Genomic DNA, 27,517 nt, shown 5'->3' on the forward strand with positions numbered 1-27,517 from the left:
ACTTACTCCATTCCAAAGCGGACCCTCGAGGCACCGCCCACATCCGTCTAACATCACTTCCTTCGGTGTTTGGAGAGGAAAAAAATCTGGGAATCCGAGGGGTTGGGCTGAGCGGCGATAAGAGGGCACAGGGGAGCTTCTCCTGGAAATCCTGTGTTCCCGCAATCCGGTGGCTCTGTGCAACTACCCCAGTGGAGATGTCGCTTCGTTTCGGGGCCACCTGTTTGCTGAGCTTCAGTTTCCTGCTCCTCATCACTTCTTCAGACGGACGCACTGGGCTTGGAAAGGGTCAGACCTCGTTCTTATTGTAATCTTTACGGACCCCGGGCCTCCTCTTGTCCTAACACTTTTTGCTCTCGCTGTATCTTAGGCCACTTCAGATTCCTTTTTATCTTCCCCAACTGCTTTTGGGAGATTTCTTGGGGTCGGGAGTACCAGGTCCCGGAGAGGGTTTAAGAGAAGGAAGTTGAACTTGAGGGCGCTCTTAATTCTTGGGTTTGGGAAGATATGGCCCTTAAATTAGAACTAGGCTGTTTAGGAGTCCATTCATGTGTCATGTTAGGCGCTTGGGACGCCTACAAGAACCGTCACCTTCCCGCCAGAAGTAAGGTCGCTTGGGAAGCCCTCAGGAACCGTCACCTTTCCGCTAGAAGAAAAAGGGTCTCTGGTGACCTGTGTATCACATAGTCGCTGGAGTCTGAAGATTCCTCACCACATTCTCCCTACCCCACAAGACCCGGTTCCCGATTCTCTAAGAGATGCAAAAGAAAGAGCCAAATGAAGGGTAGATCTTTTGCTAGGTTACCAACAGTTGTTCTCTGTGTGGCTCAGCTAGTGTGTTGGAAGAAACTGATTTCTTTAGAGCGATGGATCAGTGGTTATGAATGAAGGTTAGCAAGTATGAACCCCCAAATCCGTGTATTGCCTACTTGAACCCCTTCTCATCATCAGTCCTTTTTTGGACGGGGGAGGCAGCTGAATTGACTAACTGGGTGAGTTGTAAATGGATTCCAAGCCTGCTTTGATTATTTTGTGTTCTGACCTTACTGTGTGGGATTCTGCTGCTGGTGGTGGTATCTGCCGATGCGTTTTGTGGTGCACGACACACATGACTAGGCCAGAAGAGGATGTTGGGTGTTTTCCTCTTCTGCTTGTTCTCCACCTTATGAAACAGTCCATTCAATTTGAGTTCACCGTTTAGGCTAGAGGAGCTGGCCGGTGAACTCATGGGATCCTATCCCTAATGTTAGGGGTTACATGCATGAGCTGTCGTGCCAGGCGTTTATATGGTTACTAAAGTTGTTTTCACAACTATTCTTATCTTCTGAAACATCTCTAGGCCCAATCATGATTTTTTAAAGGTTTATTTTGTGTGTGTGTGCGTGTGTGTGTGTGTGTGTGTGTGTGTGTGTGTGTGTGTGTGTGTAAGTAAATGTGTGGCCCGAGTAGGTCAGAAGGAGGGTGTCAGTCCCCTTGGAGCTGGAGTTACAGGCAGTTGTGGGCTGCCTAACATGGCAACTGAACTTGAATCCCCTGAAGAGCAACAGGTCCCCTTAACCTCTGATCCATCTCTCCAGCCCCTGTTTGTTTGTTTGTTTGTTTGTTTGTTTTTAATGCTCTTTAATTTTATATTCATTGGTGGCCAATGAGACTGAGTGGAAAGTCAGTGGACCTAAATGGAGTCACCTCTGTTCAGGATTGATTTCTGATCATCAACCATGGTTTGATCACTGGCTCGAGTACTAGAGAAATGGCAGTGAAGAGAACAGACAAGGTTCTTGCTTTCATTGGGTGTATATTTACACCCAGGTTCATGACAGATTAAAAGACTGGGAAGTAAAAAGGCTGAAGAGGGTAAGGGAGCTGGCATTTACCTGAATTAGGAAGGTGAAAAAAGCTTATCTTTCTTTCTCTTTTTTGAGGAAAAGTTTTTCTAAGATGATCTGTGGGTTTTTACCTATGAAGGAAGTGCTAAAAACTGCACAGTGGGTCAAATGTTTCAAATACTGGTGATTCTTTTGTAAAACAGGCTGCTCTGTACTTGGAATAAAATTGTGAGCACAGAGGGAGACTGGAGTGCTAGGATGTATGCGGAGCTGAGTTTCAATGTTTTCTGCCAATGTCCAAATGAGATGCCTGTGACAAGCAGCTTAATCTCTCACAGCCTCAGTTCCTCAGCTGCAAAATGGGTGTGATTGTTACCTCAGACACTCGACATGTAGCGTGCCCTGCTCAATTGACTGTGTTGAGTGTATATAACATTATGAAATGTTTTTTGAGTATCCGTTCTTTGTCAGACAGTAAGTTCTGTGTTGTTCAGTTAGCATCATTGCCTAATAAACAACTCCCAAATATATCGAAGCCTTCAATCCCAGGACTTGAGGTAGAAGCAGGTGAGTGGATCTTGGTGAGTTCCAGGGAACTCAAGTGGGAGAGCTAGTTTGTGATAATTGAAAGAAAAAGCAAAAGACAGAATACCATGCCACACACTTGAAAACTAAAGGAATTAATGCCATTTAAAGTGTTTGTTTTATGTATTGCTTATGTATAGATTCTTTGGACATAAGAAATATACTAACCCTGCCTAAAAAAAAGTAAAAAGTGCTACCTGAGGCAGGAATTCCTGAAATTTTTGATGAGTGTCGTTTCTTCCAAGATGTCTAAATAGCTCCAGCTCTTTCCAGAAGACACCTTGGGTGTTTGCAGAGAGGAGACAAGGAATAACCCCCTTCCTACCCTCTCCCAACAGTTCTCATTATGAAGAGGAAGCATGTTGGTGTGGAATGGTGTGCACTAGACTGGAATTACTAGGCCTAGATTTTAATCTTGGTCAGGCCATTTAGTCAGCTCTGGTCTTCCCCGGTGACCATTTATTAAGTGAGAGTTGAACTAGAAATGTGTCCTAAGGGCCCTGCATCTCTAACATTCCAGTGTCCAAAAACATGTTCATTGTTCTCAATAGACTAGAAACTTAAAATGTATCACCTGGAAAGAAGTGCAGTCACTAATGCTAGCTTCTAGGCACTGATCAGTGCATTTTTTCATACAGTTTAATTCTCATAGTAACTCTGAGGTGGGTAATATTTTTATTATCCCCATTTCACAGATGAGGAATTTCAAATGAAACATTAGCAGTTAACTAGTAAGTAGAGAGCAGGAAGATGAAGCCCAGAGTCCATGTCTTTACCCAGTGCACCGCTCTGCCCTTCAATGCAGAATCTAGAAAGAAGCCATTCATGTGCTTTCCCCCCAATAATAGAAATAGATGACTTCAGTTTCTGGAATTCAGAGTTGGCACAGTAACACTTACGCTCCATGTCCTGTTTACAGCCACAGTCACTTCATGAGACAGATATTTCTGTTAGCTATATTTAACATTTGCGCAGATGGTAGAAAGGCCGCTTTCTGACAGAGACATCACTTGGCTACACTGTTACTCTACCTTCCAGGTACAGCGTTGCCTAACTCACACTTGGCTGCCGGCTCTGACATTTGACCTTCCCTTATTTAGGTTTCACCAGCTGGAGCGTGGGGGTGACGCTTTTCTGATGTCTTTAAAACAATCTTTAGAAGAAGAGCTTGGACAGTGCCATAAATACTGTGTTTAGAACGGGCTTTTCCTGTTTTAAACATCGTCTTGGGTGGGGAAAAAAGAACTGTGGCGTGGGAGCCTTTAGCTTCCTTTGCAGATGGCTGGCATAAACTGCCTTGCAGATGACACCTTAGGAAACTGAACTGTCTGCTGACGTTCCGTGCTGCCACGGCCAGGAGAATAGGTGCTTAAAACGACCTGTGTAAGATCTTTCAAGAGGAAAGGCAAAAACAAAAACAAAGCACAACCTCCAGGGGTGTTCTGTAGCTGAAGTCAAGCTCTCAAGGTGCATTCCTTCTTTCATTCATTTTCTTTTTTAAGATTTTTATTTATTTTACATATGTGAGTACACTGTAGAGTGAGTACACTGTAGCTGTCTTCAGACACACCAGAGGAAGGTTTCTGATCCCATCACAGATGGTTGTGAGCCACCTTGTGGTTGCTGGGAATTGAACTCAGGACCTTTGGAAGAGCAGTCAGGGCTCTTAACCACTGAGCCATCTCTCCAACCCTTTCATTCATTTTTTAACTATTGTTGGTGAGCCAGTGAATGGTAGTGAATGGTTCTAACTATAAAGGCAACCACCTCCATTTTAGTTCTAGCTCTGTCTCTCATGGGCAACGTAACCCTAGACAAGCTCTTTAACTTCAGCTTCCTTATCTGTAAGCAGAAAGGATAGAGTTAGCATTTCATAAGGTTATTCTGAGGATAAATTAATACCTGTAAATACATTTTAAAAATTGCTATGCTTAAAAAGACAATCCAGCTGGATACCTTTAATCCCAGCACTTGGGAGACAGAAGTAGGTGAATCTCTGAGTTAGAGGCTAGCCTGATCTACAGAGAGTTCCGGGACGGCCAGGGCTACACAGAGAAAACAAAAAACAACACTATCATTATTGTTTTTCTTAATTATCATAAGCTCTTATGTTTTCCATCTCTTTTTATCTGTGGTGCAGTCAGGAGAGCTGAATTCTGTCTGTCTCTGGGTTGCTATTTTAACCTATCCATTGATGCTTTAAAAAACAGTAGACTTATCTTTTAGAACAACAGTTTTATGTCTGCAGAAAAATTGAGCAAACAAAAAAGAGGCCTGAGAGATGGCTCAACACATAGTGTGTCCACTTATGTTTGATCTCTTGAACCAAAACAAAAGTAAAAGTTTTCCTCTGACCTCTACACATGTGCCACGGTATGTGCTCCCACGTGCACATATCACACATATACCCACAGGTACACATTGAAAAAAGAGCAGAGGGGTTGGGGATTTAGCTCAGTGGTAGAGCGCTTGCCTAGGAAGCGCAAGGACCTGGGTTCGGTCCCCAGCTCCAAAAAAAAAGAACAAAAAAAAAAAGAGCAGAAAATAAGAGTTTACATATATGCACTTTCCCTTCCTCACTTTTATTTTTTCAAGACTTATTTATTTATGTAAGTACACTGTGTTCAGACACACCAGAAGAGGGCATCAGATCCCATTACAGATGGTTGTGAGCCACCATGTAGTTGCTGGGAATTGACCTTAGCGTCTGGAAGAGCAACCAATGCTCTTATCCCCCAAGCCATCTCTCCAGCCCCACTTCCCTACTTATTAGCATCTTATATTAATGTAGACTGTTACAGTGATGAGCCAGGGTTGACACATTTACTAATAAAAATCCCCAATTTATATTACAGCTCACTCTTAATGTATATTCTGTGCATTCTGACAAATGTAATAACACTCTTAGTTTGCTAGGGCTACTATAATAAGTACTGTAGATCGAATGGGGCTCTGTTTGTCTTTCTGTACTTATTTGTGTGTGGGTGTGGACGTACATGTGTGTGGAGGCCACGGGTCTACTGCAGGCATTCTTTTTCAGATGGCCATCCACCCTGTTTCTGAGACAGGCTCATTCAAGATGTTGGCAGGCAGGGTTGTTTTCTGCTTGTTGGTGGCTATTTTCTCTTGCTGTATTAGCATGGTCTTCCTTCTGTGTATATTTAATCTCTTCTTTCAAGAATTAGGGCCTTGGGGAGGGGTGCATACCTTTAATCCCAGCATTTGGGAAGCAGAGGCAGGCTAATCTCTTAGGTCAACCTGGTCTGCAGAGTGAGTGAGTTCCAGGATTGCCAGAGCTACACAGAGAAACCCTGTCTTGAAAAACAAAACAAAACAAAACAAAACCTTTGGGCCTGCAGAGAAGGCTCAGTGGTTAAGAGTACTGGATGCTCTTCCAGAGGATTCAAGTTCAATTCTCAGCACCCGCATGGCAGCTCATACTTGTCTGTAACTCCAGTTTTAGGGCTTCTGATTCCCTCAGACAGACAGACAGACAGACAGACAGACAGAAGTCCAGCTAATTTTATTACCTCTTTAAAGACCACACACATTCTCAAACACAGTCACACTATAAAGTACTGAGAATTAGAACCTCAACATCTACAGGGAGAGACATTGTGCAAAGTTCAGGCTATAACAGTCTGTATCAGCCGGTGTGCTGTATGTCACAAAATAGCTTGCTAGTATCACAGCCCATGTTAGGTGGGTTCTGGGCTCAAACTCAAGTCCTCGTGCAAGCACTTTAGTGCCTCAGATAGCTCCTCTGCCCTTCCTTTTGTTTGTTTTGTTGTTTGATTTTGGAACAGAATTGAATGAATCTCAAGCTGGCCTCAAAACTCAAAAATTTACTATGACTCAAACATGACCCTAAACTTATCATCCTCTTGTCTCCTTGAATGATGGGATTGCAAATGTGTGTTAGCTTTCCCGGTTTTGACTTGACAATTTAATTTGTGATTTTGTGAATTTATGTGGTATTTCTCTAAACACATTAAATGTAGTTTTTGTCTGTTTTTTAATTCTGTGGTTCTTAAGCCTGGTACCTAAAGTCCTCGTGGTCTTATTCTGTTGCTTTTGATGATTTTGTTTCTTACTTTGATTGTTTTGTTGTTGTTTTGTTTTTATCAGTTTGTAGCTCTGGTGGTGAACTCACAGTAATTATTCATCGTAACTACCTTGGAGTCCTAATGTGGGAAATGTTTCCCCCTTAGGAAGGTGTGGGGAGTGAGCTGCACTGGGGACTTGGAACCCTTCTACTTTTCTCTAGTGGTTTAAGAGGAGTCCCAGGCTGTCTCCAGTTTGCCACATGATAGCAGATATTTGCTTTTGGGGTGGGTGACCTCACCTTTGCTTGTTCATCTGACATTGGTTTCCTTTGTGTTTGTGGAGGGATTTCTGTTATCGCAGTGAGTCCGCTTTGAAAGTTTGCTTCTCTGGAATTTCATTGTTTTGTGGGTGGGCTTCTTAGGCTCAGACAAGGGCATGTGGCCAATTGTATAGGTTTGAGGCCTGTGAATAAGTGATGATAGACACGTTGAGCACCTTCCAGTCTCCCATTGTCCTCCCAACGTCACCCTGTTAGTCACCTTTCAGGATCAAACTTTGGGCCTTAGGTAAATGACACACCCTCCCTGATGGCTAGCAGCCTATGCTGTTGAGATTGAAAAATGGTGGTGGTTGGTTTGGACACTACTCTTGTGTGTTAACAGGAGGGAGATTCATTTTCCTTTAGAAGAACACTGATAACAATTAGATTTTAATCCATTTGGGGGAAATAAATTTCTGAAAGACAAATATAGTGATTGAAAAAGCATAAGGTGTCAGGCTGTGGTGGCAGGTGGCCTTTAATCCCAGTACTCGGGAGGCAGAGGCAAAGCAGATCTCTGCCTGGTCTACAGAGCAAGTTCTAGGACAGCCAGGGCTATACAGAGAAACCATCTCTTGGAAAACAAAAAGGAAGGAAGGAAGGAAGGAGAAGGGAAGGGAAGGGAAGGGAAGGGAAGGGAAGGGAAGGGATGGGGAAGCACAAGGCTGGATGTTAAACCCCAGGTTGTTTTTTTATTTTAGCATTGGAAGACCTGGTATAGCTGACTGGCTTCTTGGAGCCTCAGTTGTAAAGAAAAGCAAAAGCTACTCCATACTAATGTCCATACCCTAAGACTCTTAACATTTTTATATTTTGTTTGCTATTTACCAATAACCTTTTGAGAGACAATTATTATACCTATTTGAGTCCTGAGAAAATGGATAGAGGAAGGTGAATTATTAAGGTAACCCAAGCTGGTTGTCTAATATGCTGTACACACATAAGGTGGTTAATCACCGATATAAGAAGAGGTGGCAGAGAGTAAAATCCAGAGGATGGGAAGAAGGGTTGAGAATGGCTGTCTTCTGGATGTGAAGGCTGTTGTCCATGAGCTCACAGCAGCTGTGGCTACCTGCACAAGGGTTTCACAATCCGCACTGGACACACCCAGAGTTCTCAGCACAAAGGAGATTTATTTGCCTCAGGAGGACAAAGGGTGGGGAATAAGAGACAGAGACTGGACAGGGAGTTGAGGACAAAGGAGAAGAGAAAAGGGCCCAAGGCTGGGTAGGGACAAAGGACTGCCTCTGGTTAGAGAGGAGACTAAGGCCCATAGACTAACAGCAGATTATAATGGGAATAGGAGTTGGTTTGCTTTGATTGTTAGTTCGGATAGCCAAAAGGGGGCTTTTGATTACTTGATTTAAATACTTTGGTAGGTGGAGGAAGAGGGGGAGGAAGAGGAGAAAGAGGAAGAAGAAGAGGAGGAGGAAGAAGAAGTAACTAAATACGGGAATCAACCTTGAGGACTAGCTTTAGAAATGTAATCTATGGTTTAGCCAGGGGGAAGAAGGATAAAAGACAAAATCTGTGGGCCCTTCAATAGATATATAACTTACTGATTGGTTTTTGGAGGAGAAGAGTCATTCCTCAGTGGGGTAGCCCTTGCTCAAGTAGATAATGTTAGGCTCCAGACTTGGAGCCCCTACCCATAACCCTATTAATATACAGGCAGTTCCACTGGCCTGCTCTCGGGGACCTAGCAGCTGCTTATTTAATCATCTGCTGCCTCCAGGTACACTGGGTGTGTGCTGCAGATAAAAGGACCCCAGCCTCCTCAGATCGATCTATCTATCTATCGATCTATCTATCATCTATCTATCAATCATCTATCTATCTATCTATCTATCTATCTATCTATCTATCTATCTATCTATCTATCTGTCCGCCCGCCCCCCACGTATAGCTCTTTCCCTGACTTTATTCTCTGAGACCAGAGAACCCACCCCTAAGCTGCCCCCAATAAACCTGCTTTTAATTTAGCTTGAATTAGCTTATTACATCAGCAGAAAAAAACCTATTAGATAATTTCCTATACAGGCTCATATAAGCAACCTGAATTACATAGACACATATACAAGAAAATAGGAAGATTTATTAGAAAGGCCTCAGTGGAAGGGTAAAGGAGGGAGATACATACATACATACATATATATATATATATATATATATATATATAATTTAGAAAGAATAAATGAATTTAAACAGCAACTAACATTTTGATCACTGACATTTTCTGGATATAACACAAGATTATGTGATTTGGTCTACTAAGATTTCGAGAACTCTTATGGACTACTTGGAATAGTCATGTGTATTGCTAAGTGCTAGGGAAGCAGAAGATACAAAAGGTTTGTCCTAGCACTAAGGGAATTCTCCTTGGAGTAAGGATGTTTCAGATACTGTAATGTCTGAAGATTCTGTCTGGGAAGTGTGGTGGTGGGATGAGAATGGAGAGGTTTGAGAGAGTAAGAAGAAATGCCCTTTGGGTTTATTTATACCGGAGCATAGGAGTGGGGAAGAAAGGCGGGGGTGGGGCGTGAGGAGGTGGAGCTGGAAGGTGTGAGGGCGGTGCTGCACAAAGAGGTGGAAGTACTCCTGTGTCTTGAGTCTTATGAAAATGCTGGAGTGGGTTGCAGAAATGGGCAGAGTGTTTGTGTTTGTTTGCTGTTTTTGTTTTTAAGACAAGTTTTCTCTTGTAGCCGTAGCTTTCCTGACACTCTGTGTAGACCAGGCTAGCCTTGGATCTCACAGAGATCAACCTGCCTGCTCTTAGTCTGCTAGGACTAAGAGTGCTCACCACCACATCCAGCCATGTGTTATTTTCTCACTGAAACCTTCGTAAGTGCTCCTTCCAGGGTTTCCCTTTTATCCTTGGGACATTGGATAGCCTCTGAAGTTTTTCTTATTAAGCAGTGATATCATTGAAAAAGATTATGCCAGGCCAGGTAGTTGGGTCAGTGGGTAAAAGTGCATAAGGCTCGAAGTGAGTCTTAACTACTGGGAGACCCCCTAAATGAGACATGAGAATGGAGTTTGATGCAAATGCAAGAGGTTTACTTTCTGGTGCGTCAGGGTTGCCTTCCAGTCACGAGTTACATCAGCAAGGTTACAGTTTAAACTTATTGGCTAAGCATATTGACCTTTGAATCTATTGGCTAGCAAGCATATGACATGCATTCGAACTCTATCTGGGACCAGAGGGTCAGGTGACTATCAGTGAGTACATTCTGCGGTTTTTCAAGAATGTCCCTGCTCCTCCTGAGAACTGTGGGTGGAGAATGGAACTTGGCCTAGCCTTGACCGGAGGTGGGAAGCTGGTACTTGGCCTAATCTTGACCTGAGGCGGTGGGTGAAAGGCTGGTGAAAGCCCTTAGGGTCCTTCACAGGAACTCTATAACCTGCCTACCTTCTACCAGGCCAAGCCTCTTAATAGCTCTTACACGACAGTAAAAACTAGAGTCCTTCAGGTGCTTGCCACAATCTTGCCAACCCGAGCTCAACCCCTGGGCTCACAGGGTGGAAAGAAAAGGCTGATTCTTTTTTTTTTTTTTTTCTTTTCGGAGCTGGGGACCGAACCCAGGGCCTTGCGCTTGCTAGGCAAGCGCTCTACCACTGAGCTAAATCCCCAACCCCGAGAAGGCTGATTCTTTTTTGGTGTTTTGTTTTGCTTTTGTTTTTGTTTGAGACAGGTTTCTTCGTGTAGCCCTGGCTGTTCTGGAACTAGCTCTGTACACCAGACTGGCCTTGAACTCACGGAGATTCTCCTGCCTCTGCCTCCTGGGTGCTGAGATTAAAGGCGTGCTCCACCATCATCCAGTGAGAGGGCTAGACTTGTCCTCTGGTTTCTACATGGAGGCTGTGGCATGTGCATTCCCACATAAATACACAAACGTAGTTTTAAATGACAAAGACCATTCTGGCTGAATTTGGGGAATAATGTACCAGTATTCTGAGGTAGAAATTAGTGTCTTGATTTTTCTGGATGATGAGACTGAGACTTAAATGACTTCATTCAAAATTCCACAACCTTAATGAGAAGTGGAGTTACAGGTCCAAGTTTTTGTGAGTCTGCAGCTGCACTGCCTGTCATTTCAGCGATGGTGCTTTCTGTTCACTGTGTAGGACAGTCTCACTCATTCTCACCACATTGTTGGCGTGTGTGGTAGTTCGCAAAGGCGTCATCGTTATTTAAGCTCCTTAACATTCACTAATGAAATAGCATTCTCTCATCTAGAGGTATGAAAACAGACTTGGGGAGGATGGCTATCCATGGTTCAGTATGCCCAGAAAACAGTGGAGCTGGCCTTTGAACCAGGCTCTTAGCAGAGGGAAACTTTTTTTTTCCTATTCGTAGCTGTATTACAAGCATGTCTCCTTTACTTTGTATGTCCTTTGCTTGTTTTTTGGATGTTTATAAGGCTCTCTCCTTCTAGGTTTTGGAGATCATATTCACTGGAGGACTCTAGAAGATGGGAAGAAAGAAGCAGCTGCAAGGTAGCAAGCTTGGTGTTAAGTTGTTTGTAGTAGCAAAACCTTCTAGCCATTAGCATTGCTCTCAGACGAAGGGCCACAGCAAGGCCCAACAAGAGCTATGTAAGCTCCCTGATAGCATACTGTGTACCAGGTGTTAAGTAATCCGAATTGATTAACTTATTTAGTTTCACAACATTTCTATAAAGTGTTGTTGTTACTTTTTAAAATTTATTTATGGGCTGGAGAGATGGCTCAGCGGTTAAGAGCACCCGACTGCTCTTTCAGAGGTCATGAGTTCAATTCCCAGCAACCACATGGTGGCTCACAACCATCTGTAAAGAGATCCGATGCCCTCTTCTGGTGTATCTGAAGACAGCTACAGTGTACTTATATATAATAAATAAATAAATCTTTAAAATTTATTTATTTTATGTATATAAGTACACTATAGCTATCTCAGACACACCAGAAGAGGGCATCAGATCTCATTACAGATGGCTGTGAGCTGCATGTGGTTGCTGGGAATTGAACTCAGGACCTGGAAGACCATTCAGTGCTCTTAAGCGCTGATACATCTCTCCAGCCCGTAGTTACTTTTTTAGAAATGAGAAAGTCACTCAACAGGTAAGGTGTCCAAGATCACAAGTTGGTACATAGCAGAGCTGAGCTTCTGACAGCCTCTTTGTACTCTCAGTCAGTGAGTTATACTGTCTGCTAACCTAAAGCTAAAATAGTGTGATGTTTCAGGGGGGTTAGTTTATGCACAAACACCCACAACATAAGGGTTGGGGTGGGGGCGGAGACAGGAACTGCCAATGTTACAAAGATCGGCCTGTACAGCCTCTGAGGTGGGAAAACTGTGAAATAACTGTTAGATTTTATGGAAGGGGAACTGAAATACAGAAAGGTGAAATTACTTTCCAGTATTTAAACTGCTATTAAGTGAACTTTCATTTGTCTACTGTACTGTATTAGAGGCTTACTCTACTCCAGCATGTGTGTCCTATGTTATATCATAACTCCTGGCACCAACATCCTCACAGTTACACCTCTGCACCTACCAAACTAGAGATCCTAAGTCTCAGGACACTGGGGTCTCAAACTCTCTGCAGTAGGACTGCCAAGTTTAATTAAAAAAAAAAAAAAAAGATGCTCAACTAAATTTAAAGTTTACACAGAGGAAAATTAAATCTGTTCATGTAGCTTATGCAACTTTAAAAAATTTTTTTTCAAAATCAGATTTAATTGGAAAACCTGCATTGTATTTGGCAACCCTATCAGAGATTAATATTTTCATTAGTCTTAAAAGTTCAAAATCAAATAATTTGACCTGAGGGTGTAGTGCAGTGGCAGAGTGCATGCACAGGCTCTAGCCCAGCAACCCTTCTACCAAACAAATAAAAACAAATTCAAGCATCAGTCAAGTCATCAAGTAGTAGTCTGGGCACCGTTTTCACTTCTGTTCTTCACACTAACGTACAGCTACCCATAGAAGTGTTTACTTTGTGTAGACACTTAATGCTTCCTGATAAGAACCTTGATTTTTCTTAGGGGAACAGTTTTCTGTTCATCTCAGACCTTAACCATGGAAGGTTGTTGACGATTGAAATAGTTGTTATGAATAAATATTTACTAAGAGTTACTAGGTATGAGGGAAATCCTGACTAGAGAAACATCATTTGTAAAATGCCTTCTGTATGCTAAATGTGCTAGTAATTTCATTGAATGCCCATTAAATTTATTTAATAGATAGGGATGTTCTTTGACGGAGGGTAATCTTATTCTGTTGAGCCTTTAACGTTTGGTGTAAATAACTAATGCATTCTAATCTTTGCGTCTCCTTTCTGAGAACGTTGGTCCTTAATCTAGTTGGTTAGAGTTCCCGTTTCCATAGAAACAAAAGGTCATGTTAGAGTGTAGGGAAACAGGAAGTTCGGGTTCCTCTTCCGGTTCTTACCGGAAGTTGTATCGAGGCTTCCGCACATGGATACTTCTGGAGAACATGCCACTGGTCGTGGTTTGCGGGCTGCCGTCCAGCGGCAAGAGCCGGCGTACGGAAGAGTTACGTCGGGCGCTGACCGGCGAGGGACGTTCGGTGTATGTGGTGGACGATGCTTCGGTGCTGGGCGCGCAGGATTCCACTGTGTACGGCGACTCTGCGGGTGAGAAGGCGCTACGTGCTGCGCTGCGGGCCGCGGTAGAGCGGCGCCTGAGCCGGCAGGACGTGGTCATCCTAGACTCCATGAACTACATCAAGGGGTTCCGCTACGAGTTGTACTGCCTTGCGCGAGCTGTGCGCACGCCGCTCTGCTTAGTTTACTGCATAAGGCCCGGCTGGCCAAGCCGCGGGCTTCCGGTGCCTGGCGCCTGCGAGAGCTCGGACCCGGCTGTCAGTGTGAGCTGGAGGCCGCGCGCCGACTACGGCGAGAAGACTCAGGCGGTCGGCGCTGTAGAGCAGCGCGCCATCAGCCCCTTAGCAAATGGGGGAGTCCCGACCGCTGTCCCCAAGGAACTGGATCCAAAGGATATCCTGCCATCAAATCCTCCAGCTGTAATGACTCCGGAATCCGAGAAATCTGCAGAGCCTGCGCCATGTTCCTTTCCTCCCGAACTTTTGGAGTCCTTAGCGCTGCGCTTTGAAGCTCCCGACTCTCGGAACCGCTGGGATCGACCCTTGTTCACCGTGGTGGGTTTAGAAGAGCCATTGCCCCTGGCTGAGATCCGGTCTGCACTGTTCGAGAATCGGGCTCCCCCACCCCATCAGTCTACACAGTCCCAGCCCCTGGCCTCTGGCAGCTTTCTACACCAGTTGGATCAGGCCACGAGCCAGGTGTTGACTGCTGTGATGGAAGCACAGAAGAGCGCTGTACCCGGAGACTTACTAACGCTTCCTGGCACCACGGAGCACCTCCGATTTACCCGTCCCTTGACCTTGGCAGAATTGAGTCGCCTCCGTCGCCAGTTTATTTCCTACACTAAAATGCATCCCAACAATGAGAACCTGCCTCAATTGGCCAACATGTTTCTTCAGTATCTGAACCAGAGTTTGCACTAATGGGATAGTGGTCTGCAGCGGTGGCTCTTGTCTGAATTCCCCTGTACTTTGGCTAGGAAAAATAGTCCGAAGGTCTGCAAAGCGCACTGTAGTACTGAGATGCTAAATTTGACTCATTTTCTTAACTGCCTCTGCCATATCCTGAGTGTGCTGCATAAGCTGAGGCATTGAGCACCAGCTCCAAAAATACCAGGTGGCTTCGGTTGGAATCTACTTGGGGATTCTTCATACACTGTTTTCCTTTCATCGGGACGGAGAATTGTTAAGTCAACTGTGAGTAGAAACCGAAGATAACAGTTTTGTATTATGGCCCTTTCATACTACAAATACTTTTGAGCACAGTGCCTCTTGCTATCTATCCTGGAACTTCGAACACAGATAAATCTTGTTCTGCCCCTGGGAAACTGATATTTGTATAAGACAACCATTAGATATTTCCTCTAATAAAATCTTCTAAAATTATCTGCTGGACTCTTGGTGTAATTTACTGTTTCCCTTGCAATTTTGCATATACGTTTACCATCACATACCTTTGGCTGATAGTACTTTTATAGGAGAGGCTTGAGTGCTTGGCCTATACTTTGTGGCACCTTGCATTGTGCTTTATTGCATATTTAAGGCAAACATCGCTGTAATCTTAGTTTGTTGGTAGCAAACAGTACTGGATTTTCATTATTCATAAAATTTTTCGGACTTGGCTTTGACCGTGAGTTGTGTGAATCGAAAACATGCTGATAGGATGAGTGCTAGCCATCGCTGTGGAGGATTAGCCAGATGCTAGGAGGTGTTTGAAGAGGCGCGTTAGAGAAGTTAGTATTTGAAATACCACGGTAGAATAGTGGTCTGCAAAGGAACAAATGCAACTTTTCAGACTTTCTAGACCTTGGAAGGCTCTTGCTACTTGGAAAGAGTAAACAAACGTGTTCTAAGAAATGTGAATAATACTTGTGTCACAAAAGTATTTTAGATTTGCTTTTTTTCTTTTTTCTTTTTTTCGGAGCTGGGGATCGAACCCAAGGCCTTGCGCTTGCTAGGCAAGCACTCTACCACTGAGCTAAATCCCCAACCCTAGATTTGCTTTTTCAACTATCAAAATTTTCACCGGGTGTGATGCTCACACCTGTAAGATCCTTTTTTTTTTAAAAAAAAAAAAGGGAAGAAAAAGTTGGTTTATTTTTGTTGTTTTTTTTTAACGTGTCTTTGTACAGAAGCAACCAATGGGTTGGCCTTGGCCTACAGATTATTTTTGCTATTTTAGCTAACTTGCTAGAATGACTAATAAATGTTTGACAGGACTAAGACATTCATTCTAAAATAACCACGCTCTGAAAACTGGTGGACTGCTTTGGTTGATGTTGTTTCCATGGTAATACTACACCTTTTGTTTGTGATATGAAGGGCGGGTAGGATTCATGTATGAAATGTAGGTTTGAACTAGGTAACCTCAACCTTTTCCAACCTTCATTTCTTATTTTTGTCTAATTGATTATTGATTGATGGGTTTAAACCCACATATTCTAGGACTGTCAATAATGCCTCAGTGGTTAAGAGCACTGGATGCTCTTCAGGTGGTCCTGAGTTCAATTCTCAGCAACCATGTGGTGGCTCACAACCATCTGTAATGGGATCTGATACCCTCTTTTTTTTTCTTTTTTTTTTTCTTTTTTTTTGCAAGCATACATACAAATATAGCACTCATGGCTCTTCTAAATAAAAGATACTGATACTATTGTGGCCAAAAACAACATTGGTCTGGGAGTTAGTCCTTTTTTTTTTTAACTTATAAATGACAGAACTTACATTTTATGTAGTCAGATTTTTTTTAAACGATTTATGTATTTTTATTTTATATGCATTGGTGTTTTGCCTAGATGTTTCTGTATGAGAGTGTTAGACCCCCTGGATATGGGCACAGGAGTAAGTTCTCTGAAAGAGCAGTCAGTACTTTTAGCTGCCCCCTCTGCAGCCTCTGTGGTCAGATATTAATCTCCTGGGATTCTTGGTCTTTTGGGGTCGGATTAGAGATTGAACCCAGACCTGTACAAACTGGGCAAGTGCTCCACCATTGCTCTACATCCCAGGTTAACTTTCTCTTTTCTATGAGACCAGTGTCTGCCCTAGATGAATATTGGGGTGTATGCCTGTAATTCTAGCACTCAGGAGGCTGAGGCAGGAGGGTTGCCACCAGTGCTAGACTAATTTACATTACATAGCTAGAGACCCTGCATGAAAAGTAAAAGGAGGACAGATGAGATGCCCTGGAATGCCAAGAGAGCTCCCCTCTAAGCCTATCCAGCTGAGTTCAATCCCCAGGACCTACTCCATGAAAGGAGAGGACCTCTGAGCTAAATAGTACATGCTCTCTCCCTCCCTGGAGTGTGCATGGGTCCACACATACAAATAAATGTAATTATGTATTGTGGGGGAAGAGGACAGGGTCTTACTACATAACCTTGCCTGGCCATCAGCTCACTATTTAGAGCAAGCTACCCTCAAATCAGATTGCTGGCTTTAAAGATGTGTGTCACTATGCACGGCCCATACCTCTACTTTTTAAAAAATGTTTCTAGAATTGTTTGTGGGGCTATGTAGTATAAAGCATGCAACATATTTAACATATAATAGTCACATTTAACACACTTTAGTCATGGTTACCTAGATCCTGCCATCTATTTACACTTCTGATTTATAAGCCGTTAGCAAACAGTATGAGTCACGAGTCAGTCATGAGTCAGATTCTCAGTAGACCTAAGGTGAGATGGCGAAACAGTTTATTTACCTAAACCTCATGTAATAGCAGTGGTGTATGGTGAACATCGTGTATTTGATGTCAGTAATATTGTATGTGTTGGCACAGGGGATGAAAGGATAACTGAAAACATGTCCCAGAAATTATGAGTGTAATGGAGAGAGCTGCTGAACAGGCTCTGGGATCTAACTAAACTCAGGCCGTCGTGCCTATATAGCAAGCATTTCACCCACTGAGCCATCTCGCTGTCCCAATCATAACTTTATATCTTAATTTTATACTTAGCATACTAATGAATTATTTTTCCATTTTCAATTACTATGTAATAGTAATCATAGAAATACAGTAACATTTAGAATATTGTAATTCAATGTTTTTCTTCTACTTTTTTTCCTCCCTACTTTTAAAGCCCACGTTTGTGGAAGTTACGGAAACATCAGCATTTATGTCTTTCTGATAAGACTCGATGACTCGAGTGGTTGGATTGTTTTACAGTTTACTTTGAAACCGTACAAAAAGAGCATTTCTGTGCATTACTCTGACTCAGTGAACCAATCATTTTGTTAGAGTTCTTTTTGAAGGCTTTTACTAGACTGTACTTTCTTTGTTTTTAAGTGGCTTGCCGCTGATGGTGATCATCCACAAGTCTTGGTGTGGAGCCTGCAAAGGTAAGTACGAGTGTCCCCTCCCAACGTCAGGCTTCACGTGGATTAGAAATGTCCGCGTTGATGAGGATCGCCTTGAGCAGTAACAAAGAAATCCTCCACACATTGTCTCCCTTCATGAAATTTGCAGTCATCTTTGCAGGGGGCTTAAGGTGGGTTGGGAAGATTAAGATACAGTTATATGAAGCATGGAGTTTTTAATGTCAAAGTCAGTTCATTTTAGCAGAAACTGGAACATTTATGTCCCCTGGACAGAGGGACATAAATGGTTTAGGGAGGGAGAGAACCAAACAAAAGAGGATATTTTTGACTGTGGCGTGTACTCTTTTTTGCCTGTCGTGATACCAGTCAGGTTTTATTTTTCACTAAATGCTACACCTGGTAAAACCCTAGTTGAAAAGTACAGCTGGGCATGGCAGCTCGCGCCTGTAATCCCAGCACTCAGGAGGTAGAAGCAGAAGCGTGGACACAAGTTTGAGGACACCCTCCAGAGCAGAGTGAGTCCCTGTCTCAAAAATAAGGAGCTAGAGAGATGGCTCAGTGGTTAAGAGCACACACTAGCTCCTCCTGAGGACCTGGGTTCAATGCCCAGCATCCACATCAGATGACTTACAACTACCTACCTGTATGTAACTCCAGCTTCAGGAGAATTTGACAACTCTGACCCTTGAGCACTCACATTCATGTTCATAACCCCGCCCCCCAACAATACACATAATTAATAAAAATAATAAAGGAGTGTAAAAGCCAGGTACTGTAGTGCATGTCTGTAATCCCAGCACTTGGCACTGAGTATGTCTTATTGTTATTTGAGACAAGGTCTTAATGTAGTCCTGGCTGTCCTGGAACTCACAGAAATCCACCTATCTCTGAGTGTGGAGCTCTGGAAGTAAAAGTGTGCCACACCATGCCCTATGCCTGTTTTTTTTTTTTTTTTTTTTTTTTTTTTAAATTGAGAAAGGTCTTGCTATGTCTCTCGGGTTGGTCTTAAACTCGAGAAGTTCAAGTTACCCTTCTGCCTCAGTCTTCCCAGAATCTGGTCTGCAACTATGTACTACCAGGCATTTTGGAGATTCTTGTTTTTAATTTTAATTGTTATTTTGTTTTAATCATACACATTGAGGGCATGTATATTTGTGTTCATGTAGAGGCCGTAGATCAACCATGGATGTCTTTTTCCAATTGGTTTTCACCATGTTTTTTATTTCATTTTATTTATTCTTGCATGTGTGCTCATGTGATATATGAGTTGATGCTGGAGGACACCTTCATAGGTTCAGTTCTCTTCTTCTACCTTTTCATGGCTTCTGGGTTCAAAGGCAGGTGGCCAGGTTTGCATGGCAATTGCTTTTACTGCTCAGCCATATTGCTGGTCCCCTCTCATTGGAACCTGAAGCTACCAGATTAGGCAAAGCTGCCTAGCAAGGCAGCCAGTCCCAGGGATCCCGCTGACTGCTGCCTCCTGGATGCTGGAATTGTATGTGCTGCCATGCTTTTTTTGGTGCATGCCAGGGATTGAACTTAGAAGCACTTTACAGACTGAACCATCTCCCAGCCCTCAATTTTAGCTATTTAGACTTAAAAACATTCCAGTTATATGGTTTAATTTAGTTAATACCTGACCCATCAATGAAAGTTGGTGGTGTTTATACTTAGTGTTTGGGTGTGTTTTTGTCATTTTTTTTTTTCTCTTTCTCTCTTTAGCTTTAAAACCCAAATTTGCAGAATCTACAGAAATTTCAGAACTGTCCCATAATTTCGTTATGGTAAATCTGGAGGTAAGACTTAAAGATGCCCCTCCCAGGAGGTGATTTTATTGTTTGAGATTTAATATAAAGGGAGATGGGCAGAGCTGCTACTTGATCTTGTTTTTCTCTTGACCTCTAATCCTAAGGTTTATAGGAGGAACCTATCAGCCATCCAGCATTAGAGAGGAATCAGGAAGGGAGAATTTGAATAAGTGGCAAAAATTTGGAGTTTTTCATCCTTACCTTTTGATTATGATGTGTTTTACATCTTCCTATAGCTGCCTATAGATAGTCTACAACTTCCCGCAAATTGTGATTCAGTTGAGCACCCACTTGACGCTTGGCTGTGCTAAACTTTTATATGCAGCCTTCCTGATCTCCCTCGTACTTCACACAGAAGTCAGCTCTTGTGATCCTGAATCTTAGAATGTCAAGAGTTAGACTCGGAAGGGATTTTTTCAGGTCATTGGTATTGTTCCCATTTTATAGAAAGGCCTGAAGTCAAGTGTGCGATTTTTATTAAAACCCTGAGAATGTAATTATGTGAGCAAATATCCTGATGGAGCCATGCTCCCTTCTAGGCCGCACTCTTCTGTCAAACACATTAACAGTCAACACTGAGGTGTCAAACATGGCTGCCTATATAACTAGTGTATCCAAGTGCTAATTAAAGCAGTTTAAATAAATGATCCTACTTAATCCCTGAAATGAGAACCTCACCACAAGCAATAAAATTATTCTTTATTTCCCATGAACATGATCTCATTACTTTCTGGGGTAAGCTGGGATTTCCTGTTCACAGAAGACGAGATGTTTCCAGTTAGTAACTCCAATGTAAGAAAGTGTAGCCACGGTCTGATGGCTAAGTGGTTAAAAGCATTTGGTGTTTTTGCAGAGGACCCAAGATCGAGGCTCAGCACCCAAATGGTGGCTCAAAACCATCTATAACTCCATTTCCAGGGCATGATGCTCTCCTCTGACGTCCAAGGGCATCGGGCACACATAGAATGCACAGACATACGTGGGAACAAAGTGCTCAAGCACACAAATCATTTAAAAAAGGAAGTGTAGCCACAGTGTCAGTCGTGTTCATGCATTCCAGGGGTACTGTGTGAGGGGTGATGGAGGTACTGGGAGTGCAGCAGTGAACAGAACACAGTCCCTGTTGAAGTAGCATGCTAGCATGGGGAAACAGGTAAAGTGGAATATACAAGATGGTGTTGAATGCTACAGCCGAAAGTTAAGGGTAAAGCAGATATCATAACTCATGATTTAAAATAGGTGTCTAGAAAAGAAAATTATATTTGATCAAAAATCAGAAGCAGGAAAGGGAGTGAACCCGGGGATGATTGGGAAGTGTGTGTTGGGCAGAGCCATTCCAGAAGCCCAGATTGTGAGTGTGTCTGGTTTATTGAATGACAGTAACACTAAGCAGGTTCCTGTAGCTAAAGACACCTGAACAGGTAGAAGATGAAGTTTGGGAAGGGCTGGGGGGCATGGGCAGATCACATGGAGCCTCCTGGCCTGAGCAAGCTTGGGGTCCACTGAAAGGCTTGAAGAGAGGAAGAATATGTTCTTACTATGGTTTATATTTAATCTTAAAGGATGAAGAGGAACCCAGGGATGAAGACTTCAGTCCTGATGGGGGTTATATTCCGCGCATCCTTTTCTTGGGTAAGGCAACAGAGCTTGCTGGGTGACCAAGGCTCAGATGTGGGGAGAGGGAAATGATAAGCACTGGGACTGTGCTGGTGACAAACTGATGTAAGGAAGGGGCTGGGAACGAGGGGCTACATGCCTGCAGTTCTAGCACTAGAGGGTCATGTGTTAAGGCAGGCTACAGAGAGATATAGAGGAAGAGGAGGAAGAAGAAGAGGAAGAAGAGGAGGAGGAGGAGGAGAAAAGAATCAGAATATGAGATTGAGCCTGCTTTTTACCATTAAATGTCTACTTTTATTGGGCAAGATAAAGAATTTGACAGAGTCATTCATAGTCATTTGGACATCACCCATGAATCAAACACCATTTAAGACACTATAGGGGTAGATAAACGGTTCTACCCCTGGGTCTGTATGCAGCTAACCCAGTGGAATAACAGATCCAGACGTGTGTCTTTCAACAATTTTTTTTTTTAATTTTGTTTTGTTTTTTTTCAAGTCAGGTTTTCTCTGTAATAACCCTGGCTATCCTGAAACTTACTCTTAGACCAGGCTGGCCTCAAACTCACAGAGGTCCACCTGCCACTGCCTCCTAAATGCTGGGACTAAGGGTGTGTGCCACCATGCCCAGCTTTGTATTCTAACAATTGGGGGAGGGAGGGTGTTCAGGACAGGGTTTCTCCATGTAACATCCCTGGCTGTTCTAGAGCTCATTCTGTAGACCAGGCTAACCTAAAACTCACAGAGATATGCTTGTCTCTCTGCCTCTCAAGTGCTGGGATTAAAGACATGCACCATGAGTGTCTGGTCATCTTTCAACAGTATTATAAGATAGGATGGCCACCTGATTTTCATTCAGCGTTTAGCCAGCCAGGTGTGGTAGCACATATCCATGATACCACCACTGAGAAACTTAAGACAGGAGGATGGTCAGGAGTTCAAGGCCAGTCTCAGTTATACAGTAAATCTGAGGCCATCCTAGAAAACATGAAACCCTATCTCAAAAAAAATAAAATAAAATAAAAACAAAATTAATATACAGAAAAAATTTGGCCAGATTTAATGGATGATACAAATAAGAAAATGTGTAATTCTATCCTCATCAAGCAGAAAAGGAACATTCCAGAAAGGGAATAGCATTTGCCAAGGTATGGGGTAGAGGTGGTGAGCTGTGCTCAAGGAAGTACAAGTACTTTTTAATGATCGTAGCATGAGACTTCACGTGAAGGGTGGTGACATAACAGGCTGCAGAGTTGGGTCTCAGTGTACCATCAGGTGTTCAGATATCTTTCCGTCGCCATTACTGTGGTCTTCACACCATTTGTCTTCAATAGATCCCAGTGGCAAGGTGCGCCCTGAAATCATCAATGAGAGTGGAAACCCCAGCTACAAGTATTTCTACGTCAGTGCTGAGCAAGGTATCGTTCTGAGGGAGGAGGAAGGATTGGCTAGGTCCTGTGTTGAATACAACTGGCAGGAAGATAAAACTGAGCCTTTTCCCAGCTACGTAGATGCCCATGGGACAGCTAATGGCTGGCGAGAACCTGAAGGACTGAGGCTTATGCAGATAGCTCCTGGTTTCAGGCCTCAGTTCATAAGTCAGAGTGGATTTGATTTGTTTTATTTTTCCATTACACTCATACTGTTCTTCTGTAAGAATCCAGAGGAAGAGGAATACAAACTTAGATGAAGAAGTTTAATATTTTATAAATAATAAACTGAATGGACAGTCAGTGCAAGAATTGGGCTCTGGCTCTGGCAAGCTGGTGTGGGTAAAGGTACCTGCTGCTAAACCGGATGACCCAAGTTCAATCCCCAGAGCTGATGAAAGAAGAGAACTGACTCCTGCAAGCTGTCCTCGACCTCTGCACAGGCTGTCACATAGGCGTGCTTAGCACGTGCACACATGATAAGTAAGAATGTAACACAAAATAATAGTCTATCTCTAGAAAGACACAGGGCACCTCACACTATGAGAGTGAGTGTGTAGGATAAGACTCGCTAAAACATGGAGCTCGAGTCCCTGAGAGTGAGTTTTAGTCAGTGAACATGGGAAAGGCACATTGCAGGCAGAGGGAATGGCCTTAGCCCAGTGGTGAAGAAAGGCTGACATATCTGCCTCACTTTCTGGTCTCTTGATTTTGAAACACTGTCATCCTAGAGGCAGGGGTTGGAATAGATGTCCTGTGCTGTTTATCGCTTGCTGCGTTGCCACGTGTCACCTATTGTGAGCCTGCCAAGTCCCTCTGTTTCCCATTCTTGGAACTCTTATTCCTAGACTAGGAGAGGGAGGACGCAGAGATGTCATATCTCTGTCCCGGGTCAGGAGCTGCATCTAATGCAGGTGCCTCGAGACTGACGTTAGATGCAGACTTCTCCACACACAGGAGGGCAGTGCGGCTGTCAGTCCTAAACACTCGTCTCTCAACATTCACCTTCTGTCTGAACTCGTGTTACACAATTGTTTTGTCGTCCCTACACTAACACAGTATAAAGGCTTTTCCCCGAGTCCTCATGGCTTGAAACTAGGAACATTCAAACCTGTCTCTACCTAAAACGTAAGTAAAACATGCCCATGCTAGCTGCTCTTATGAGCATATGGTGTCTGCAGGATTCTCAGGACAGACTGGCTCAGCCCAGCGCCTACCCTACCATTTTAGAGCTGCCACTCCCAGGCCTGCACTGACATCACTGCCCTCCTGGAAAGACAGATAAGTACACGGGGGCTGTCGGTGCATAAGGCGTTCATCTGCCGCTCTCTTTCCTTAAGCTTCTCCTTTTTTTTCCCCCTAAAAACTTGGCTTTTTCCATTATTGTTGGTCAGTAGTAGAAATGATTAAGCCCTTCAATAAAGATCACTTCCTCTTATAGTGTGCACATATGTACTTGTTTATACACACATCATGATCAGTGTGACCAGTCATTCCAAAGCGGGCAGGAGGAGGGTGTTCCCTCTCCCCGAGTGTCAATGAGCATGTACAGCCATGATGGGGTCAGCAAGAATGCTAGGGCTTAACCAGAGTAACAACTAGTGTTTTTATAGGTCTTAATATTTATGAAACACTTGGTATTATTCATTCTCTGCTTAATTTTTGTAGCAGTCCAATGTAAGTAGCATTTTCTAAAACATTTAAAGTCTGTGTCGTCACATGTCAGGTTTAAAAGGTGCTTCACACTTACCCCACCCCTTACCTTTATTCCAGTTGTTCAAGGGATGAAGGAAGCACAGGTGAGGCTGACTGGTGATGCCTTCAGAGAGAAACATTTTCAGGATGAATTGTGATATGAATGAGTATTCTGAAAGAAAAGCTGCAGGGAGAGAATACGGAAGAATCACCCAGAATAATTAAACCACCGGAAACCATGCTTCTACCTACACCGGAAGGAGCTCTTACTGGGACAGGCCTGCTGACAGAAGCTGGTCTGTGCACCCAGCATCCTGGCCGACTGACTCTCATCTGCTCCCTCTCCTAAATATCCATTCCTCTGAATGTAAAGAATGAAACTATTTAATACGAAACTTGAGCCACTTGGAGATTTGCTCCACGTCAGTATTTGAATCTTCATCCATTTCCTCCCACTTCCTCAAGCTGAAGTGAAACAAACCGAAGTATCTTTTATATAGTGTACAAAGTGCGGAGGTCCTTATCAGATTTTAAAGAAGGCTTGGTACTACTCCTGGACTTCCTGAATCCCTGCACCCTTCCTTCTTTGCTCAGGCATCCCTGTTTGCACGGATGTGCGTCAAGAATGGCTGTGTGCTGAGGCTCAGCCCCAACTGGAAGCATGTTTTCCCTGTTGTTAGAGAAACTCAAGCCTGCAAACCCTACATGAAGCCATTTTGTCAATTCACCAACTGTATTTTTGTACTGGGGTTAAAACAAACACAAGAGATAAAATATGTTTCACTAAGCTTTATTAAAACTTGAAATGGAAAGATGCTATGGTGGCCTTTGGTTACTAGACAGGGAAGAAGGGATATCTATGGAGGAGGTGGAGGAGGAGTGTCACGCCCACCTCGACCGGCAAGGAAGACGCAACACCCACCGTTGGATCCTTCTCAATCAGCCTTTATTGCAGGAACACCTAATTGATAGTACGGGGACCCCGGGGAACAAAGGCACTCGCCTTAAATACAAGACAGGCTGTGGCTGTAAATTTGTCCACTGGGGATTGGTGGAGCATGAAATACCTATTTAGCATGAATATCACCCTGGCCTTGTAGGTGCTGGGGGTCTGCCAACACATGCGCTGTAGGTGTTTACCACAAACAACCACTGGATGTCGGCGCCATCTTTAGCCGCTCCCTACAGAGGAGGAGGAGGAAAACTGGTCAGTGAATATCAGGGCATCTCCTTTGTTGTTACTAGGTAGAATTCCCTGGTGTCCTCAAACTCAGGTTCAAGTGGTTCCCCTGTGTCGGCCTCCTGAGCTCTTGGAATACAGGTGGGAGCCACCTCCGCACGTTTAAAGCCTGCGTTTCCTCTGCCTCACTGGCACTTTACCGTAGCACAGGTCTCTTCTCTTTCCTGGGCTTATTTGTTGTGACAGCTCTATAACTTGCCTACTCGCCTGTGATACTCTTCTGTAGCCCGTCTTCCTTGCCTTCCCCAGAGTGATCTTTTCAGAACTCTAATCCATGTCATTCCCCTGCTTAAAACCCTTTCTACTTCTACTTTCTACCTTCAGGATTATATTACTCCCTTAAAAATGCTTGGGCCTTTGGATAGCCAGGCATCTCCTAATTGCTTACCAGTGTCACCCCATTTAGTCTTTCCTCAGTCTCCTTTCAGCCCTGAGAAAGGTGCTGTTGTAACCTCTATCCTACAGAATGCTTGCGGGTTTTGTGTATGTGTGTCCATCTGTGCATGTGTGTGCTGTGTGGTGTGTCCATCTGTGCATGTGTGTGCTGTGTGTGTGTCCATCTGTGCATGTGTGTGCAGGTGCTTACTGAGGCAGAAGAGAACATCAGATCTCCAGGAGCTAGAGTTACAGGCAGCTCAGAGCCTCTGGACATGGGTACTGGGAACTGAACTCTAGCTCTGGAAGAGCAGCAAGTGCTCTTAGCCACAGAGCCACCTCTCCAGCCCTAATGGTGTGTGTGGTTCCCTCCCCGCCCCTGTGTGCCTCCCCCGCCCACCCCCCCCCCCGCCTTTTAAGACAAGGTTTCACCATAACACCCTGAAACTATGTAGACCAGGCTGCCCTAGAACTCAGAAATCTACCTCTGCCTTCCACATGCTGTGATTATAAAGGTATCTGAGTCCACATAAACACTGGGTTCTAACCACCAGGATCTAATTGCAAACTCCTGCCCCTCCTACCACATTTCCTCTATATGCTGAGGTGACTCATTGAAACAGGTGGTTTCAATCTGGGGCACAGAAACTTTTCAGTGAGTCAATTTCTGTATCTTTATGCTCTAAAAAATGATTTCCCACAAAATGAGTTGAAGAATGACCATGTGAGCCAGCAACTCCCCTTCTCCAGGGAATATAAGGAAAAGATTTTAAAATAGATATTGAGTGGATATTTGGATGCCCACATTGAAAGCAGTATCAGTAGCCTGAAAACATCTTACCCACGTGGATGAGTAGGTGGATTACAAAGGAAAAAGAAGGAGGGCAGGTGAGATTGCTCAATGAGTAAAGCTAGGTTCTAGCTTCAGACTCCACAGGATGGAAGATTCCCTGACCTCTCTCATTACCATACCCCCTGCTTCCTAGTGGAGCAGAACTGGACCTTCCAAACCTGAAAGAGGAAACACTTGTAAAGCGCTAACTCTCAGTGTCCCTCTCTGACTGCTAGGTCTTCAACCTGGCTCTAGGTAACCACATACAGATCCATGCTGAGTACGGGTGCTAGGGAGGCTGCTACTCCTCCAGAGCACTCAAATCAGGTAGTTCCCGACTCGGGGGAAGAGGTCTGATGATGTCTTTGCTCCAAGCATCTGAACTCACGAACCCAGAGACCCACACACTACATATAATTTAAAGATAGACTTACAAGCAATCTATTTGGTGTATTTCAAAAGGTATAATGTTGCTTCAGTTATCAGTGGAAGAAGTTAGAAATCCTCTCCCACCCCAAAAGCAGCAAAAGCAAATATTTGAGAGTCACCGGCACACATAAGATACATCCTAGAAAAGACAACTTCTGATCACCCTAATCAGTTTTGTCAGACTGGGCCTCCAATAAGGCATTTGAGCAGGCCTTCCTGAGAGTGCCTGGTGGAGAACACATTCGATAAGTGATCCAGGAATTGGAATATAGCCTTGTCCCCAACAGCTGCTGAGTGGTTAATGAGTTAAAAGTAAGTAAGTAAATGACAAACTTAACTCCCCATGACTTCAAGAATGTAGTGGCTGGAGGGATTCTAAATCATCCCA

General features: G+C 43.7%; 2 protein-coding genes across 2 annotated transcripts; both read left to right on the forward strand.

The window, feature by feature from the left end:
* Positions 1-50: 50 nt before the first annotated feature.
* Txndc12 (thioredoxin domain containing 12) lies at positions 51-25,065 on the forward strand. Its single transcript, NM_001100840.1, is given in 7 exon segments — positions 51-288; positions 11,214-11,274; positions 17,673-17,725; positions 19,427-19,500; positions 21,075-21,144; positions 22,463-22,546; positions 24,332-25,065. Coding segments are annotated over 7 exon segments (513 nt in total). The 5' UTR covers positions 51-197; the 3' UTR covers positions 24,412-25,065.
* On the forward strand, positions 13,252-14,770 carry Kti12 (KTI12 chromatin associated). The gene is given in 1 exon segment (NM_001044288.1): positions 13,252-14,770. A coding segment is annotated over 1 exon segment (1,053 nt). The 5' UTR covers positions 13,252-13,255; the 3' UTR covers positions 14,309-14,770.
* Positions 25,066-27,517: the final 2,452 nt, after the last annotated feature.

This window comes from Rattus norvegicus, chromosome 5 (genome assembly GCF_021556685.1).
Source record: "Rattus norvegicus strain SHRSP/BbbUtx chromosome 5, alternate assembly SHRSP_T2T, whole genome shotgun sequence".
In the NCBI taxonomy this organism is placed as follows: domain Eukaryota; kingdom Metazoa; phylum Chordata; class Mammalia; order Rodentia; family Muridae; genus Rattus; species Rattus norvegicus.